Consider the following 18486-nt stretch of genomic DNA (forward strand, 5'->3'; position numbering starts at 1 on the left):
AATTTTTCAAATCGGACCAGTAGTTCCTGAGATTAGCGCGTTCAAACAAACAAACAAACAAACTAACAAACTCTTCCGCTTTATAATATTAGTATAGATAGCAATTTTTATGTTATTTGGCAAACATGAAGAATAGACCACGTGAAGGGACATAGGCTATTTTTTGCGGAAAAATGTACGGTTGCATGAAATTCCTAAATTACGCGGGTGAAGCCGCACGGAACATCTAAATATTATAAGGAAGGTCAATTCTGTGAATATTTTTGTACAATAATACTTGGGACGTGGTCTACTATGCTAACGCGGACGAAGTCGCGGGCAACAGCTAGTGTATGATAAAAGCATAATTTCAAAATAATATTAACTCGATGCACTCCTTCACCATATAAACTATAACTGTGCAAAATTTCATTCACCTACGTTTCCCCATTTTTCGTCAAAGGGGTACAAAGTTTTTGGCTCATGTATTAATATATAGATACTTCATTTACTACGTCTTCAATTATTGAAAGTTTGATAGTTGTGTGAAATGGTCTGAAATGTTCTTTCGCTCGGTCGGAAGAAGTCCCTTCAACGTAGGCGGAACAACGCTTGCCGGATCATCTAAATACTTCAATATTAATCTGCAATTTACCAATGAGTAATGAGCATTAAGTATAAATGTAACCACTTGCTATATTAAAGAAATGCTCAGCCGAGCGTGTAACCCGTCTAATAATAAACATACACAAACAGAATAAATTGAAACAGAAGTTAGTGTAGGTCGTACACAAGTTGAAACCGAGCGACACGTGACTACTGCAGACGACGTGTCGCTGTCGCAGTCCACTGGTTAAAATAGCCGTTCAATGAAACAGCTAGCCCTTTGACTGAACAACGCCATTCAATCACACGGCTATACGTCGTTTAGCCGACTTGTTGACTGCAACGTTCAACACTACAGCTAGACGACGCTTAGCTAACTGGTTAAATGGCAAATTAACTAAGGTGACCATTAGTTTAGTGTTATTATTACACAAGCGTAATGATAACAAGTAGAATAAATTGTATTCTAACTCATTTTGAACACAATTGTAACAAATACCTTGGTGATGCTTTTCATAATCCCGTAATTTCTCCTCGAATATTTGTTTAAATTTTTATTCACTCGTATGTGCCCCCATAATTTCTGTCACTTTAATAACACTTGTAACGTATATTTACTAAAAATATCGTAATATAATCATAAAATACCGGCTAGTTGGCGCCATAATATTGTAAACAAAACGCACCTAGCGCCGCGGTGGTGCGCGCTTAACATATTCAATCAAACGGCTGTTTTTGAATCAGCTGTAGTGTTGAACGTTTTGAGCGACTGAAATATTCAATTAAAAAGCTAGACGTGTGCTTTAATGGCGTTGTACAGTCAAAGGGCTAGCCGGCTATTTAAACCAGTTGGCTGCGACATCGCTACTGGTTTCTATGTATGTTTATGAATAATACGCTAGCTAATAGCTTCGTGTCGCTAGCTGCGGAGGATATTTTATAGAAATACATAGAAACTAGTAGTGTCGCGACGACACGTCGTCGGCAGTAAATCAGTTTTTTGCCTATCGCTCGGTTCCAACTTGTATCATAATATCGCTCGGCGAATTCATATGCGATCGGCACGTGCAAGACCTGGGGAGTGAGCCAAAATCTTTTCGTTTTCGCTTCGTTGTAGAATCGCCGATGAAAATGTCTGGAACTGACATAAGCGTTCGTTAATATGACATTGATGTTCGACTCGTCTTATGTCAATTCCATACATTTTGTTCGGCGATTCTATAACGAAGCGAAAACGAAAAAGTTTCGGCTTATTGGCCTGACCTACCAATCCATGCTAATATTATCAATCTATCTGTCTATCTGTCTGTCAATTAAAGACGTAAGTTGAAGGACGTGACAACTATTATACATTTTGTAAAATACGAATATTTACTAATTTTGTTTCCTTATAATTTGAACAAAAATTGTAACTTATCAATCTTCATCACCTGGCTAATGTGTCTGGCTACACATTAGCCAGGCAAAATGCGCAATTTCTTAAATTCAAATCATTTTTCCGGCCCTAATGCCTTCATTTATACACTTATTGTGTTTTTACTGTTACTTATTGTGTTCTTCCAATCACGTCTTCAATTACATCTCACATCCAAACCTCTGAACCAATTTTGCTGTTATTTTGTGTGGAGCTACTTTGGGTCCCCGGAAAGGACTTTTTATGATGGAAAAATGTACAGTCATCTAGTATTATTACAAAAGCGAAAGTGTCTGTTTCGTCCGTACCCAGTATTTTTAGCCATCCCAAAAAAAATTACAACCGCGCGAAAAAGTATTATTTTAAAAACTTTTCACCACACCCATGCATGTTTTACTCGCTTATCTTCTGTTTCTATGTATTCTATGTTTAATATGTAATGTAATATACTACATCTTCAATAATATAATATTAATCTCGAGGGTAATTAAGATATACTCATATATATTGTTACAGATAAGATTATGTTCTCCCAAAGGATTTCAATAATAATTAGAAACTCTCACTTCAGCCACATACCTTGTAATTACAACATTATTTAAACTAATTAAGGTCCTTTGTAATATTGTAATTGCGAATGTGTGTCTGTCCGTCTGTTACCTGTTCACGCTTAAGGCGAGGATAAACCCCAATTTGTTATTCCGCGACTTCCGGTTTACCTAGTTCCAATATAATAACGAAGTTTTAAAAAATATGACGTATAAAGCACAATATTTAAAATACCTTAAACCATAAACATTTTAATAAAACTTAATACTTTGGCTGTAATTAATTTACAAACTCACCTCCGATAAAAATCTATTTCATCGAAATATAAGTATTAACTAGGATAATTGTACATTTTATTTGAATAAATTGTTAGTAAATCTATATTAAAAATTCTTTAACCGAACAATTTTGTTTCTTAATGTTTATTTTCAAAGATATTTAAAAAAAACGTGAAAAATAGAGAAGATCCGCTCGAGTGACTACAGTTTTATGCTAAGCTAAAATGAATCTTATTGCGATGCGTATACGCTTGGTCTTTGGTTGTGTGCAAAGTTATCGTTTTGGATTGAGATTAATTAAGGTGCCTTAAGGTGACGCCTTGATAATTTGGCTGTAGCGATATCGATTTTTCTCAACAATGACTAAATCTAAGAAATTAAAGTTCATTGTCAGTATTTATCATGTCTTTATCTTTGAATTACCCAATACCCATAGCATAACACGATTGGTCAACTTTTATAACACAGAATAATTAATCAAAAAGACCTCTATAAAAACAGGGATTCTAATTTTACCAACAGAGGAGAGTGATTTAAGCTTCCAAAATTTGTAAGTACATAATATCTTTAGTTCAAGCAAACACTATAATTTGCTTATATGAAATAATAATATTTATGATTTTTAAATTACGCGACAAAAACCATTTTGTCGCTTACGCCCTTTCCATTTCATGATGTTTCATTTCTTGTTTTCTAAACAAGCGATCTAAAACATAATATCCAAAACGATTTTTTTACTTTAACGCGGCGTCACCTTAAGACCATACCATCCCCTGAGCAAACGACCTTGACCATACATTTGCCGCGTTGCCGAGATCGCACCAAAAATCTATAATTTTTTTACTTATCATAGTTCAAAATTGACCTAATAAAATTAAAATGGCAAATATGTAGTTAGTGAAATTGTCTATCCTATCTATAATTGTAATTTGTAAATACTAGGGAGATACTGAATGTATGCTTGAATTTAAAAAAAAATAGTATTACTTTGGCAGCTGATATCATGAGTACCAACGATATCAAATCGTTCTAATTCTATGATGAGTACAATCACGGACGTAAAATACTTTTTTTACGTCCGTGAGTACAATAAACAAAAATAAGAAATTAATAACGGAGAAAGGAACGTTCATATACTGAAGAGTATTGAGTGTTTAGGATTTTTATTATAATTTTGTAGCTTAAAATGCTAAATGTTAAGCTAAATTATGAGTTATATAAGGTTCGAAAATCGGTGAATTAGGTACGTACGGCACGTCGCACTCCTCCTAAGGGCTCAACCGATTTAAATAAAATTTTGTATGTACATTCGTAAGGCCTGAGGGCTAAGAGTAAGTTTTTATCTATTTTATTGATACTAGAAATAATTTATATGGCAAAACAACGTTTACCGGGTTAGCCAGTAGTATTGTAATAATAAAATACCTTTAGCAAATATCTCCATGGTTCACACAGCACGTCCTAAGTCTAGATTCCTAGGTCTGACCTAATTGGAGCTGAAGTGAGCCCACGTAGCTACACGCTGAAAAGTGCAGTAACCTAGGGCTGGCACATGACAGAAAATTACTAAAAATTTGATTATTATGTAGCGAGCTGATGATAAAAAAGCAATATTGATCATGTCAGCTTTTAAACAATATATTTGATCCCTCCCTTTTGATGTCACTGATAGTTGACACAGTCCACAGAATTCACGTGCCTTATAACTTATAACATCACGAGCTTTTGCCCGCGGCTTCGCTCGCGTTAGTAAGTATTATTATATACAAACTTTCATCCCCTATTTGAACCCCTTGGGGATAGAAATAATCAAAATCCTTTCTTAGCGGATGCCTACGTCATAACATCTACCTGCATGCCAAATTTCAGCCCGATCCGTCCAGTGGTTTGGGCTGTGCGTTGATAGATCATTATGTCGGTCAGTCACCTTTGAGTTTTATTGTTTTTATTTTCTTACTATAATATTATCAATTTTACTTAATTAAAGAATTAAAAAAATATAAAGTCTAGATGACGCCCGCAACTCCTTTGCGCCAAAATTCGTCACGCGGGAACCGTAAAATTTTCCGGGATGAAAAGTATCATATTATGTCATTTCGCGAGACTCAAAGTATCTCCATACCCAGCAAAATCGGTTATGCGGTTTGGGCGTAAACAGGTAACAGACAGACAGACAACCAGACGGACAGATGGATAGACATACACACTTTCACATTTATAATATTAGTGTGGATATTGTTTTTATTTACCAAACGTTGACAACCCTAGCGTGTAGTCCAAGAGCTCACGTGCGCCGGTTTATTCGCGCCCGGACTGATTGAAACTACATTTTACTACACTTTTGGATTGAGTTATAGAGTTTGTAGCCATTTAAATGTCTTTAAGGCTACTTAGGGTCAATTCAGTTGAGTAAACTATTACTTTGTATGGATTTGACAGATTCGCATGACCTCTCACGCAATTGAAATCTGTCAAATCAATTTATGCCGCGCCGCGCCTCGCCTCGCCACGTTGCGGTCTGAATTGACCCTTAGAATTAGTTGTATGCGGCTCAATAGTATCCGACGGCAATCATATATTTTCCAAAATAAAAAGTAACCTAAATCCTTTCCCGTAGTCTGTTCCTTGTCTTTGCCTTTCATTAAAATTGGCCCGATAGATTCTGAGCCCATTAGAAGCAAACAGACAAAATTGTCCTCTTTATTATTTCAATTATAAATATAACGCCTCCGTGGTCTAGTGGTTAGAGCGTCGCTCTCGACTCCGGAGGTCGTGGGTTCGAATCCCGCGTTGGAAACATGTTATTTCCAAGTTTGGTTAGGACAATGCAGGCTGATCACCGGATTGTCTGACAAGTAAGATGATCCATGCGTCGGATGGGCATGTAAAAAGTCGGTCCTGCGCCTGATCTCTCGCCAGTCGTGTCGGTCTTCCGTCCCACTGGGTTATGAGAGTGAAGGAATAGAGAGTGCTCTTGTGTACTGCGCACACACTTGGGCACTATAAAATTACTCCTGCGTACCTGGTCTGGTTTCAATGAAACCGGCCACCGTCACCGAAACCGGTGTGGGGAGTATTATAAATATAACTACTTAAAGGGGTATGAAGATTTTGGCCGACCTACTTTCGCTAAATGTGTTTTTTTGCGTTCACAAATATTTAAAAAAAATGGATAGCTAACATCAATACAAACAAAAAATAATCATAGACAAAACCACGTAAAGAGTCACATTTCGGAGATATGAGCTGCCAAAGTTTTACCGATTTAAGATATTGCAACTTTGGCAGCTCAAATCTTCGAAATGTGACACCTTACAGGGTTTTGTCCAAGAAATTAATTAATTAATTGTTTTGCCTCTGAAATAAATAAATAAGACTATTTTTTGTTTGTATTGATGTTAGCTATCCTATCTATCCTATTTAAACGTGGGAGAGCCAGCGAGTTAGATATTCTATCCTATTTAAACGTGGGAGAGCCATGCTTCGGCACGAATGGGCCGGCTCGACCGGATAAATACCACGTTCTCACAGAAAACCGGCGTGAAACAGCGCTTGCGCTGTGTTTCGCCGAGTGAGTGAGTTTACCGGAGGCCCAATCCCCTAACCCCTACCCTATTCCCTTCCCTACCCTCAACTATTCCCTTCCCTTCCCTTCCCTACCCTCCCCTATTACCCTATTCCCTCTTAAAAGGCCGGCAACGCACTTGCAGCTCTTCTGATGCTGCGAGTGTCCATGGGCGACGGAAGTTGCTTTCCATCAGGTGACCCGTTTGCTCGTTTGCCCCCTTATTTCATAAAAAAAAAAACATTATTGAGAAAAACATTCGTGAACGCGAAAAAACATATTTAGCGGACAGTATGTCGGCTCCATACAAAAATCTTCGTACCCCTTTAATTGAGATACATTTTCCAGCAAAAATATAAATTACTACGAACTAACAGACTGTTTTAATCATAATTTAATTTTAATTAAAATTTATGCCTACTTGAAATTGTGGAGATAACGACTCTTTAAGTAGCGAAGCGTTAAGTGTTTTTGATGACGTTTTAACTACATTATACAAATTAATTTAATGTAGTAAAACTATTATAGAAATTATAACGTAACCAGCTGGCCGATTCTGTGTCGTACATTTGTGAGTTAATAACTGAGTTAGTAACGAAACGGAGGAGTGAGTAACCAAAAGTGCCACTTTTTGTATTCACTTACATACAAAAGTGAGACTTTCCGTTGCTCACTCCTCCGTTTCGTTACAAACTCAGTGATTAAGAGGATACAACAGGGGCTAGAGAAATGAAAAAAAAGTACGTGTAATATCTATAGCTGTCTCCCTTACCTCAAGCCTATACCGCAGAACGCGATAGAGACAACTGCAGAAAATCCAGAAAATCAACGATTCGTTGTCCCCTGATTCCTTCTCCAAAACTTAACCGATTTAAATACTTTTTTCATTAAAGATTAAAAAAAGGCTTGAGCTGTGTTCCTATGTTTTGCTTTTTTTGTATAATCTAGCCAAATCTGTTTTCTGGACGTTTGAACACAGTGGAAAATCTGGCCATTTTTTTGGGTTTTTGAACGTTCATATCTTATTTAATAATTAAATTATGAAAAAAAAGAAAACATAGGGACATTGTATTAGTGGCCGTAGATATTCAGGAAAAAAATTATAACTCTACTAGCATTACCCAGGGAGGAAACAGGGGACAACGTTTGTATGGAAAAAAGGGCGGTGTGGAATCCTCTTAACTCACAAATGTACGATACAGAATCGGCCAGCAGATAACGCCGGCAACTCCGTTTCGCCAAAATTCGTTTATCGCGCGGGAACCGTACATTTATTCGGGATAAAAAGTAGCCTATGTCCTTTCCCGGGACTCAAGGAATCTCAATACCAAATTTCAGCAAAATCGGTTTAGCGGTTTGGGCGTGAAGAGGTAAAAGACAGACAGACAGAGAGACACACTTTCGAATTTATAATATTAGTATGGATAATAGTTCATAGTATTAAAAAAATAAACTGAATTCAAAATTGTATGTTAGTAAGTATTTAAAAAAACGGAATTCAAAATTGTATGTAATTGAGAATTAAAATTCCCTATCTTAAAAACTACTAAACCAGTTTTGATCAAACATGCAGTAAATATTTTCTATGTTGAGCCCCGATGAAGTACATTTTCCGCAACGAAACTACCTAATATCATATTATTATGTCCTTCTTCATGTGTTAAGTATCTATTTTCTCCATAATTATTACTGGAAACAGTGTACACAACAAATTCCAACATTAACTTCGATCTAGCTTAGTAGTCATAATTAACATTAATTATTCCCGTGGTGCTTTCTTTTTAGTTCTTTGACTTTCGGTCATTGCAACTTTGTGCTGTCTCCCGCTTTTTATGAGAAGGGAAAACTGTATACTTCCTACTCCTCCTATCTTCTTCTGATTAATTTCGTTGCACCAAGACAGTTTATCATGTCCCTTGGGCTCCCCCTGAGATCATATCAAAGGGTTTTCGTGGTTGATACCGCTGTCGATCCTGGCGACACAGGAGTTACAACGGTGGGGATATGTGGTGAACCAAAGCCCGTTAAAAATAAATAATGTCTCCATAAGTACAAAATTTATTAAAATCGGTTTACGGCCGTTCCCAATATTTAATCTATCTCTGGTTTTGCCCTACTAGAGATAGGAATAGCTCACAATTGACATAAAATTTATGTAGGTCCCTAATCTGAGCTATTCCTATCTCTAGTAGGGCCAAACCAGAGATAGAAATATTGGGAACCGCCGTTAGTCGTTTAAGTTTGAAGTTACACAGGTTACACACAGACAGGCAGAGAGACAGACAGACACAGTTTCATAATATTATGCATAAACTCGCATTTATAATATTAGTAAGTGTTCCGGCGTTTATGCGATAGATCCGAGGTACACGACCACAGATAATAATTATTGTTCACGAACCTTTCCCGTCCCTTTGACAGCTGTCACCTGTCAGCTGTCACTCTGTCCATGATTCTTGTACAATTTTCAAGGAACAGTAAGAATAACCTTACAGTCCTATATAAATACCTTAAATTACCATAAATACCTTAAAGTCATAACATAAACTCTACTAGACACAGGAAACAACTAAGAAAATACGGACTTTATGCGCGAAGGGCCGCGTATTTTCGTGAATTTTGGGGTTAGTGGACCGTGGACCCGCAATTTGGGCCGTTCCGCTTTGAAGGTTGGAACTTCCGCCGTTTGTTATAAGTTTGGGGATAGCTGGCTCGTTTTTGGAGGTTATTTTAGATTACTTCTAGCTGTCCCGGCAAATGTTGTTTTGCTATATAATGTATTTCGCCCATATTATTTTATTGAGGTGACTAAATAAGTATGTCACCATGGCAACGTCCATCGCTATCCCGTCGCACAAACAATGGTCGCCGTCAGTCTCGAGTTGTAATAATTTGCTATTATTCATTGAACAAATTCACTTAATATAAAAAGTAGCCAGTAGCCGATTCTCAGACCCACTGACTATGCATATAAAATTTGGTTGAAATCAGTAAAGCCGTTTCGAAGGAGTACGGTGAGTGGTGACTAACATTGTGAGACGAGAATTTTATATTTATGATATACTTATCTTATTGTCCGTTATAAGCAAAAGTGTGTTTGTTTGTTACCTCATCACATTCAAACTGCTGAAACAATAATGAAATTTGGAAAAAATCCGAAACGACTGCACCAATTCTGCTGGGTATGAAGATAAATAGTATCTATATGTCCTGGGAAAGGACATACAACATGACTGGTGAGACATGTTGAATACTCGAGGACGTGATATTTGGCTATTATATTAGTTGAAAAAAAAAAAAAAGTAAATGTAGCTTAAGAGCTCACCTGACTCTAAAAGTCAAACATCGTCCTTCTCTCTTCACACTCACTCCCGTCTTTCATATGCCAGGTGAAAAAGGACGGCGCGGAATCATCGCCGAGTTAGTTTTACTTGAATAAAAGACGAACTATAATGATTATGAAAAAAGTGTTTTGAGCAAATTTAGGTTTTGTCAATACCTTTTTAGATATTAAAAAATATTAAAGAAAAGACAGCAAAATTCGAAGATCCAAGCAAAAATGTGTCTAAAACAAGTTTTTTTGTAAAAAAGAAACTATCGAGCATTTTTTGAGTAATCGTGTTTTCGTCTTGAGCATTTAATCTTTATGAACTGAAGTTACTTGTGTCAAAAAATCAGTTTTCTAGACCTTACAGATTTTGTGATCTAGGTTAAAGTATGTAGTCAAGTTAGGGTCATATGGGCTCTTAAAGTTCGCGCGCGGGAGGGGTAGCGCGGTGCGGGGTGCATGCCGCCGCGCCGGCCGCATAGTAATTTACTAAGTGTCCATGATTCATTTGTTTAAAGGGAAATTTGGTCAAAAATTAAGTACTTACCTTATTTTATTACATAATTAGTATTTTAAAGAGAATCGAGTACTGAATAGTATCGGTCATGTCTCTCCAGTCATGCTGTATAGATACTTTTTATCCCGGAGAATTGTACGGTTCCCACGCGATAAACGATTTTTAGCGGAGTTGCGTGTATCTAGTCCCTATATAACGGTGTTTACACTAACACTCTGTAGTGTAAACACCGTTGTCCTTGAAACCATCAAATGAGCCCGTCAAAATGACCAACTTTTTCTTTGAGAACAATGCTGGTAACTCAAAAAAAATCTGCCGTCTTCGTACCCATACGGATGCCCGGATCGGCAATTTATATGGGTATGAAGACGGATTTTTTAGTTCCCCGCATTGTTCTCATAGAAAACGTTGTTCATTTTGACGGGCTCATTTGATGGTTTCAAGGATAACGGTTTACACTAACATCTTGTATAAATCATCTACATACAAATTGGGCTTGAAAAGATAACATACACACTAACACTTTTGCATTGATATTTATAGTACAGACATAAATAAAGCATTGTTCATTTATAACTCTCCTTTCACATAATTTATACGGATTTCGTAGGGCTACCTAACTCAAAACAACATACATTTGTTATATCGATAAAAATCAGATAACGTATGGCGGGTCCCGTTTGATCTTTATATTAAGTTGGTATCTGATGGTCCCCAAGCCAATTAAGACCTGATTTATATTGGGTTTATATTAAGATGTTAACCGAATTTTAATGTTATTCTTTTATTGGTTTTGGTGTGAAGAGGGTTAAGTTTATTGTAAGTTTAAAACGCGTTAACCGTAAAATTTTGGCGACCTCTATGGCTCAGTTGGTGGGCTATTGGTTCAAACCGGGGGTCGCGTGTTCAAATCCCGCTGACGGAACAAAAAGTTTTCAAAGTTCCTGGGTCATGGATGTGTATTAAATATATGTATCATATAATAAAAATCTTAAATATATGTATAGTAGGTATAAAAGTATTAAATATATTTCCGTTGTCTGGTACCTGTAACACAAGTCCATCAGGTGTGAAGCGTCCATACATATATAGATATATTATTGTTGACTATATTGATGACAGACAGACGGTCAGACACACTTTCGCATTTATAATATTAGTATGGATAAAGCCTTAAATGATGTTCTATTCAATAAATTATCCCGGAAAATGTACGTTGACCGCGGAAAACGAAAACGAAGTCTCGGAAAACCTCTGGTTCTTCAAAAATGCGGAAAATGTATAATCATGACGAATAAATAAAAGTTTACGATACAGTTGGAACCGCGGGAAAATATATTTATAAAAATTTAATAACGCATTTAAATGTAATTATAATAATTCATTGGTATAATAAAAGTGGGTTTAAAAGTGGTGGAAATATTTGCCAAGAGGTAGTCATCATGAAGACAGTTGCATTGGTGCTTCTTTTCTGTAGCTGGTCGAATGGAAGTAAGTAGATTTTGAGTGATTTCCAAAATAATTTTAAGGCGAGGTCTTATCTCAATCCAAAACGATAACCTTGCACATAACCAAAGGCCAAGCGTGTACGCATCGCAATAAGATTCATTTTAGCTTATCATAAAATTGTAGTGTCTAGGGGCGGATCTTCTCTATTTTTCATGTATTTTTAAATATCTTTCTAAATAAATATTAAGAAAAAACATTGTTCGGTTCAGACCTTTTTAAAGTAGATTCATTAACGATTTACTAAAATAAAATGTAAGTTATTCCTGTTAATACTTATATTTCGATGACAAAGAGTTTTGTCGGAGGTGAGTTTGTAAATTAATTACAGCGAAAGTATTATTTTTTATTAAAATGTTTATGGCTCAAATCCTTTTAAATATTGTGCTCTATATCTCATATTTTTTTACAATTCGTTATTATATTGGAACTAGGTAAATCGGGTGTCAAGAAATAACAAAATGGGGTTTCACCCCGCCTGTATAAATTTCTAGATGACGCCCGAAACTCCGTCGCGCCAAAATTCGTTTATTAGAACTCCGACCGGCAAATCATCTGTTACTTAAGAGGATACACCAGGGGCTAGAGAAGTGAAAAAAAAGTACGTGTAATATCTATAGCTGTCTCCCTTACCTCAAGCCTATACCGCAGAACGCGATAGAGACAACTGCAGAAAATCCAGAAAATCAACGATTCGTTGTCCCCTGATTCCTTCTCCAAAACTTAACCGATATAAGTACTTTTTTCATTAAAGATTAAAAAAAGGCTTAAACTGTGTTTCCATGTTTTGCTTTTTTTGTATAATTTAGCCCAATCTGTTTTCTGGACGTTTGAACACAGCGGAAAATCTGCCCATTTTTTTGAGTTTTTGAACGTTCATATCTTATTTAAAAATTAAATTATGAAAAAAAAGAAAACATAGGGACATTGTATTAGTGGCCGTAGATATTCAGGAAAAAAAATATAACTCTACTAGCATTATCCAGGGAGGAAACAGGGGACAACGTTTGTATGGAAAAAAGGGCGGTGTGGACTCCTCTTAAGACTAGGCGTATGCGTACTATAATTGCATAAGTTGATATAAAATTCTATACATTTTTTATACGCGGGAGAGCCATGCTTCGGCACGAATGGGCCGGCTTGACCGGATAAATACCACGTTCCCCGGATAAAACCGGCGTGAAACAGCGCTTGCGCTGTGTTTCGCCGAGTGAGTGAGTTTACCGGAGGCCCAATCCCCTAACCCCTACCCTATTCCCTTCCCTACCCTCAACTTTTCCCTTCCCTTCCCTTCCCTACCCTCCCCTATTACCCTATTCCCTCTTAAAAGGCCGGCAACGCACTTGCAGCTCTTCTGATGCTGCGAGTGTCCATGGGCGACGGAAGTTGCTTTCCATCAGGTGACCCGTTTGCTCGTTTGCCCCCTTATTTCATAAAAAAAAACATTAGCTTTACCGCGGCAGTCCCCGAGTGCCTGATGTATTTTTTGACCCCATTTTTGCATTTTTTCAGTCCCCATAACACCATGCAGCACCGAAGACACGGACTGCCTCATCGCCACGGCCAATGACGTATACCAGCAGTTCATGGTGGGCATACCCGACCTGGACATCGAACCCCATGAGCCGATGTTCCATCCACTGATCACAGGGGACCTGCCCATGTTGCAGCTCAAACTGATCAACACCTCCTTTTCAGGCATGGATAAGTGTAGGATTACGGATTTTAAGTGAGTATTTTTTCCTTTTGCCTTAAGTATTTGTTTATTTAATTATTATAAACTAGTTGCACATGCCCTTAAATCTGCTGCGCAAAAATTTTTGTATTCTTTCGCGTTAAAAAGTTGCCCTTTCCCGAGACTCATAGTATTTTTGTATCTTGAAACTAGCTGTCCCGGTGAACTTCGTGTCACTTAGAAACCTTCCCTGGACTTCTACGAATATTTTAAGACTAAAATTAGCAGAATCGGTTCAGCCGTTATCGAGTTATAGCGTTTGCGTTACTAACACAATTGGAAATCCATTTATCTTATACTAGCTGTCCCGGTGAACTTCGTGTCACTTAAAAACCTTCCCTGGACTTCTACGAATATTTTAAGACTAAAGTCAGCCCAATCCGTTCAGCCGTTTTCGAGTTTTAGCGCGACTAACACATTTGAAAATCCATTTTTATATAAAGGGTGTAACAAAAATAAGTGATAATACTTTAGGGTGTGTACATGTTCCTTGTAGAGAGTTCACTGTGAAAGTAGCAGTGCTGAAAGACCAAAATTTTTATTCACTTTTGTATGGGGAAACTCGTGACGGTCGGGCCCTTGCCCATACAAAAGTGAAAAAAAAAATCCGTCTTTCAGCGCTGCTACTTTCACATTGAACTCTCTACAAGGAACACGTACACACCCTAAAGTATTATCACTTATTTTTGTTACACACTGTATAAGATATACAGAGTGTAACAAAAATAAGTGATAATACTTTAGGGTGTGTACATGTTCCTTATAGAGAGTTCACTGTGAAAGTAGCAGCGCCGAAAGACCAAAAATTTTTTTCACTTTTGTATGGGGAAACTCGTGACGCTCGGGCCCTTGCCCATACAAAAGTGAAAAAAAAATTTCGTCTTTCAGCGCTGCTACTTTCACAGTGAACTCTCTACAAGGAACACGTACATACCCTAAAGTATTATCACTTATTTTTGTTACATCCTGTATAAAATTCTCGTGTCACAATGTTAGGCCGCGTACTCCTCCGAAACGGCCTTACTGATTTTTACCAAATTTTATATGCATATTCAGTAAGTCTGAGAATCGGCTACTGGCTAATTTTTACCCGACTGCCAGGAGGGTTATGTTTTTATATTGATAAGTCCATTTATTGAATAAATAATAGTAAATTATTACAACTCGAGACTGACGGCGACCATTGTTTGTGCGACGGGATAGCGATGGACGTTGCCATGTCACTTCAATAAAATAATATGGACGAAATCAATGAAGTTTTTATAATAAAATATCACTGGGCGAAATACTTTAGAATGCAAAACAACGTTTGCCGGGACAGCTAGATGTATAATAGATTTCAGCAAAATCGGTTTAGCGGTTTAAGCGTGATGAGGTAACACACAATCAGACACACTTTGGCATTTGTAATATTGGTATGGTTGTGATTTCAGAAAGTATGTCTGTCTCCTCAAGTATAAGCCACCGAACTCATATCGATGAAAGGTATCGATGTACTTGGAGTCCCGAGAGAGGACACAGTATACTTTTAATCCTGGAAAAATGTACGGTTACGGCGTGCTAAATTAATTTAGTCACAACGAAATTTGCTAGAAATATCTAAAGTTTTGCTTTTTTTTACCCCGTCTCATGGTTTTGACCACACTCAGGCTAGACACCTCCGCCCTGAATCTCAACATCAAAATGAGCTGCGGCGTGATCAAGATGAGGGGCTCGTACGAGCTGAGCGGGCAGCTGATAGTAATGCCGGTGGAGGGGAGCGGGGATTGCGGGGTGGTGGCTGGTGAGTTTCGGTGGCCGCAGGGCCGCATTAATTTTTGTTATGAGTATAGGCATAGTAAGAGGGGAAGTAAGTTATCTTCATACAAAGGCAACGCACGTGGCTTGTATGTGTGCGCCATAGTATCAATGCGTACCAGCCTAGTAAAACTGGCCGAGATTTTGTTGTGTGCCGTACGTTGCGACGCATTCATACTATGGCGCACACGTACAAGCCGCGCGCGGTGCCTTTGTATGAAGATAACTTACTTCCCCTCCTTTTACTATGGTATAGGCCACTTTAATTTTGCAGCCCCATGTACGAACTCTGCCGCCATCCTTGGTCGTTGCCGCCTATAGGCAATGGCCTATACTGCCTATATACAAATCCAGAGCTGGGGCGCCGATTTTATGTGACACGAGTGGTTTTTGTGCCTAAATGTGTGTGAAATTGTATGGTTGGTCAGACCGAAACCCACGGACATTAGACGTATACTAATAATATGCTGTGCGGAATTCAGAAACATCATAAGTGCGAGGCCGGCCACAGACGGACCGACTGCAAAATACGGTCGCCGAAGGACTATCTGCTATTTTCATACTAAATTCATATCCACAATACCGTGTACCGTAGTTAATGAAATCAGGCGTTACTTTGCGGAAATCCATAGCTTAAAATTTAGTTTGTTATTATTTTTAGCAATATTCCGCGAAATAAACTTCCACCTTTAAGTAAATGAGTGAGTGTACGCATAGGCATGCCGCATGCGTACAGCACCTCCCTCCTCTCACACTGCCTATGCGTACACTCGCATGCAAGAACCTGCAAACACCACCACCACACAAGCAATAATGTTGGCAAATCCGTGCAAGGCCCCTCACCACCATGCAGGTTGAAAACCCCGACGCGCGTTTCGCCCCAACACCGGAGCATCCTCAGGATGTGGACTCTACGAACAACGTCCATCAAGTTATGACTGACGTTGATGTGGACTCTAAGAAAAACTTCTTGATGGACGTTGTTCGTAGAGTCCACGTCCTGGGGATGCTCCGGTGTTGGGGCGAAATGCGCGCGCCCACGCCCTCATGATATTAGAATATATTAATAATAGACAGTATAGCACTCAGGTGTATCACCATAGCGCAGAAACACACGCAGAAGTTCGACAAACCTAACATAATATAATATTAGAACGAAGTTCCTTATCGCATGTTGTGAAAGGAGGACACAAAAGTGTCGGTATATTACAACTAGAGCAAATTGCTATAGTTCTAAGCCGTGCGGTAGCGCGTGTTTCTCTCTTTTTTTGTTTGTTTTTTTTTTTGTTTTTTTTATAACTTCATTCCATCCGGGTGTCCCTTGACACCTCTTAAGTTTTTTATATGAAATTATGCTTTCAGAGGGCTATGATCTAACCGTAGACAGCACATTCAAGCTGGAAGCTGGTCGCATGACCATCAAGACCTACCAGGTGGACGCCGAAGCCACGGGAAGAATCACCTTCGACTTCAAAAACCTGTTCAACGGGCAGAAGGAGCTGTGTAAGTTGATTTTTACTCGATTTCGGCGAAGTTAGGTTATGATTTTGGCCTGTATGATGCGTGTATGCGGTTCTCTATTCCCTGAGAAGGCATAACTACTAAACTAGTCATCATAAATAGGCAAATGGAATGTCTTTAGAAGCCTCTTGATCGTCCGCTGGTCAGTTTGTTGATAGCGTGGGAACCGTGAATTTTCTGGAATAAAATATTAAAAGTCCTTATATGGCTCAAAGTTCATACCAAATTTCATGGTCAAAACGCCTCTGTGGTCTAGTGGTTAAGAGCGTGGCTCTCGACTTGGAGGTCGTGGGTTCGTATCCCGCGTTGGAAACATATTATTTCCATGTTTGGTTAGGACAATGCAGGCTGATCAGTGATCACCTGATTGTCTGACAAGTAAGATGATCCATGCGTCGGATGGGCATGTAAAAAGTCGGTCCTGCGCCTGATCTCGTGGGTTATGAGAGTGAAGGAATAGAGAGTGCTCTTCTGTACTGCGCACACACTTGAGCACTACAAAATCACTCCTGCGTACCTGGCCTGGTTTCAATGAAACTGGCCACCGTCACTGAAATCGGTGTGGGGAGTATTATTATTATTATTAAATTTCATCTAAATCAGTTCAGCGGCTCAATCGTAAAGAGGCAACATCTATGATATATGTTTTAAATTGCTTCTATGAACTTTTTCTATTAAAGACACGTCTTTCACATTTATTTTTCTAGTTTACCAATTCTGTTTCTTCCACAGCGGATACCGTCCACCACTTCGCTAACACCAACTGGAAGGACGTTGCTGACTTCGTGGAGCAGCCGATCTGGTCAACCCATGTTAAGCTAATGGTGACCACCGCTAATAAGTACCTGAAGAGTATTCAACTGTAGTGAAACACACATTTTGTCGTTGCTATTTTCAATAAAGTTCGTAAATATAAACAATACTACAAGACTCTAGAGTACTTAAATTAATGGAATAACCTACAAGGATGTTAAAATGACGTGCCATCTTGTAAAGCGTCACACACACAGCCAATCTGGTCCACCCATGTCAAGTTGACCACTGCGAAAAAGTTTCCTCAAGAGTATAGACGCTAAAGCCTTTAGCCATTTTCGTTAACAAATCAAATCATACATTATATCAAGTGCGCTTAAATGACATACAAGGATGTTGAAATGACATGCCATCTTGTAAAACCGCAGATTTAGAGCAGCCAATCTGGTCAACTCATGTCAAACGGTGACTACTGCTTACAAATTAATCAAGAGTAGAATAGCTGTAGTGGCGGACGCCAGAGCCTTTAGCCACGGTCATAATATTGTGTGACTGTAAAGTTATAAAAATATAATCCTACAAGGATGTTGAAATGACATGCCATCTTGTAAAACGTAACTTAAGACACAGCCGTTTTGTGGGCTGGTTATCCTGTAATCATCATCATTCTTTATCATCTGAGCATCATTTTACTACAGTGATTTTGAATGACAACTGCTTTACATGAATACCTATTCAATGTCACATAAGTGCCACAAGATCCTTGTAGTTCTAATAGAATCTTAGGTATTTAATTTTATTAAAACTTATATAATATAAAATATCATAAATTCTCCAACGATAAGTTCATAATATTTTCTCAGAAATACCCTCAAAATGCAGTTACGAACTAATAAATATGGCACAGGCGCCATCTTATAGTCGTGTCAAATTCCACT

The 18486-nt window shown here is 38.2% G+C and overlaps 1 protein-coding gene across 1 annotated transcript; it reads left to right on the forward strand.

The window, feature by feature from the left end:
* The first annotated feature begins 10501 nt into the window (after positions 1-10501).
* Positions 10502-17661, forward strand: LOC121738247 (circadian clock-controlled protein daywake-like). The gene is made up of 5 exons (XM_042130198.1): positions 10502-10532; positions 13255-13471; positions 15127-15260; positions 16637-16777; positions 17528-17661. The coding sequence occupies exons 1-5, from the start codon at positions 10502-10504 to the stop codon at positions 17659-17661; spliced, it is 657 nt and encodes a 218-aa protein (XP_041986132.1).
* Positions 17662-18486: the final 825 nt, after the last annotated feature.

This window comes from Aricia agestis, chromosome 22 (assembly GCF_905147365.1).
Source record: "Aricia agestis chromosome 22, ilAriAges1.1, whole genome shotgun sequence".
Lineage (NCBI taxonomy): Eukaryota > Metazoa > Arthropoda > Insecta > Lepidoptera > Lycaenidae > Aricia > Aricia agestis.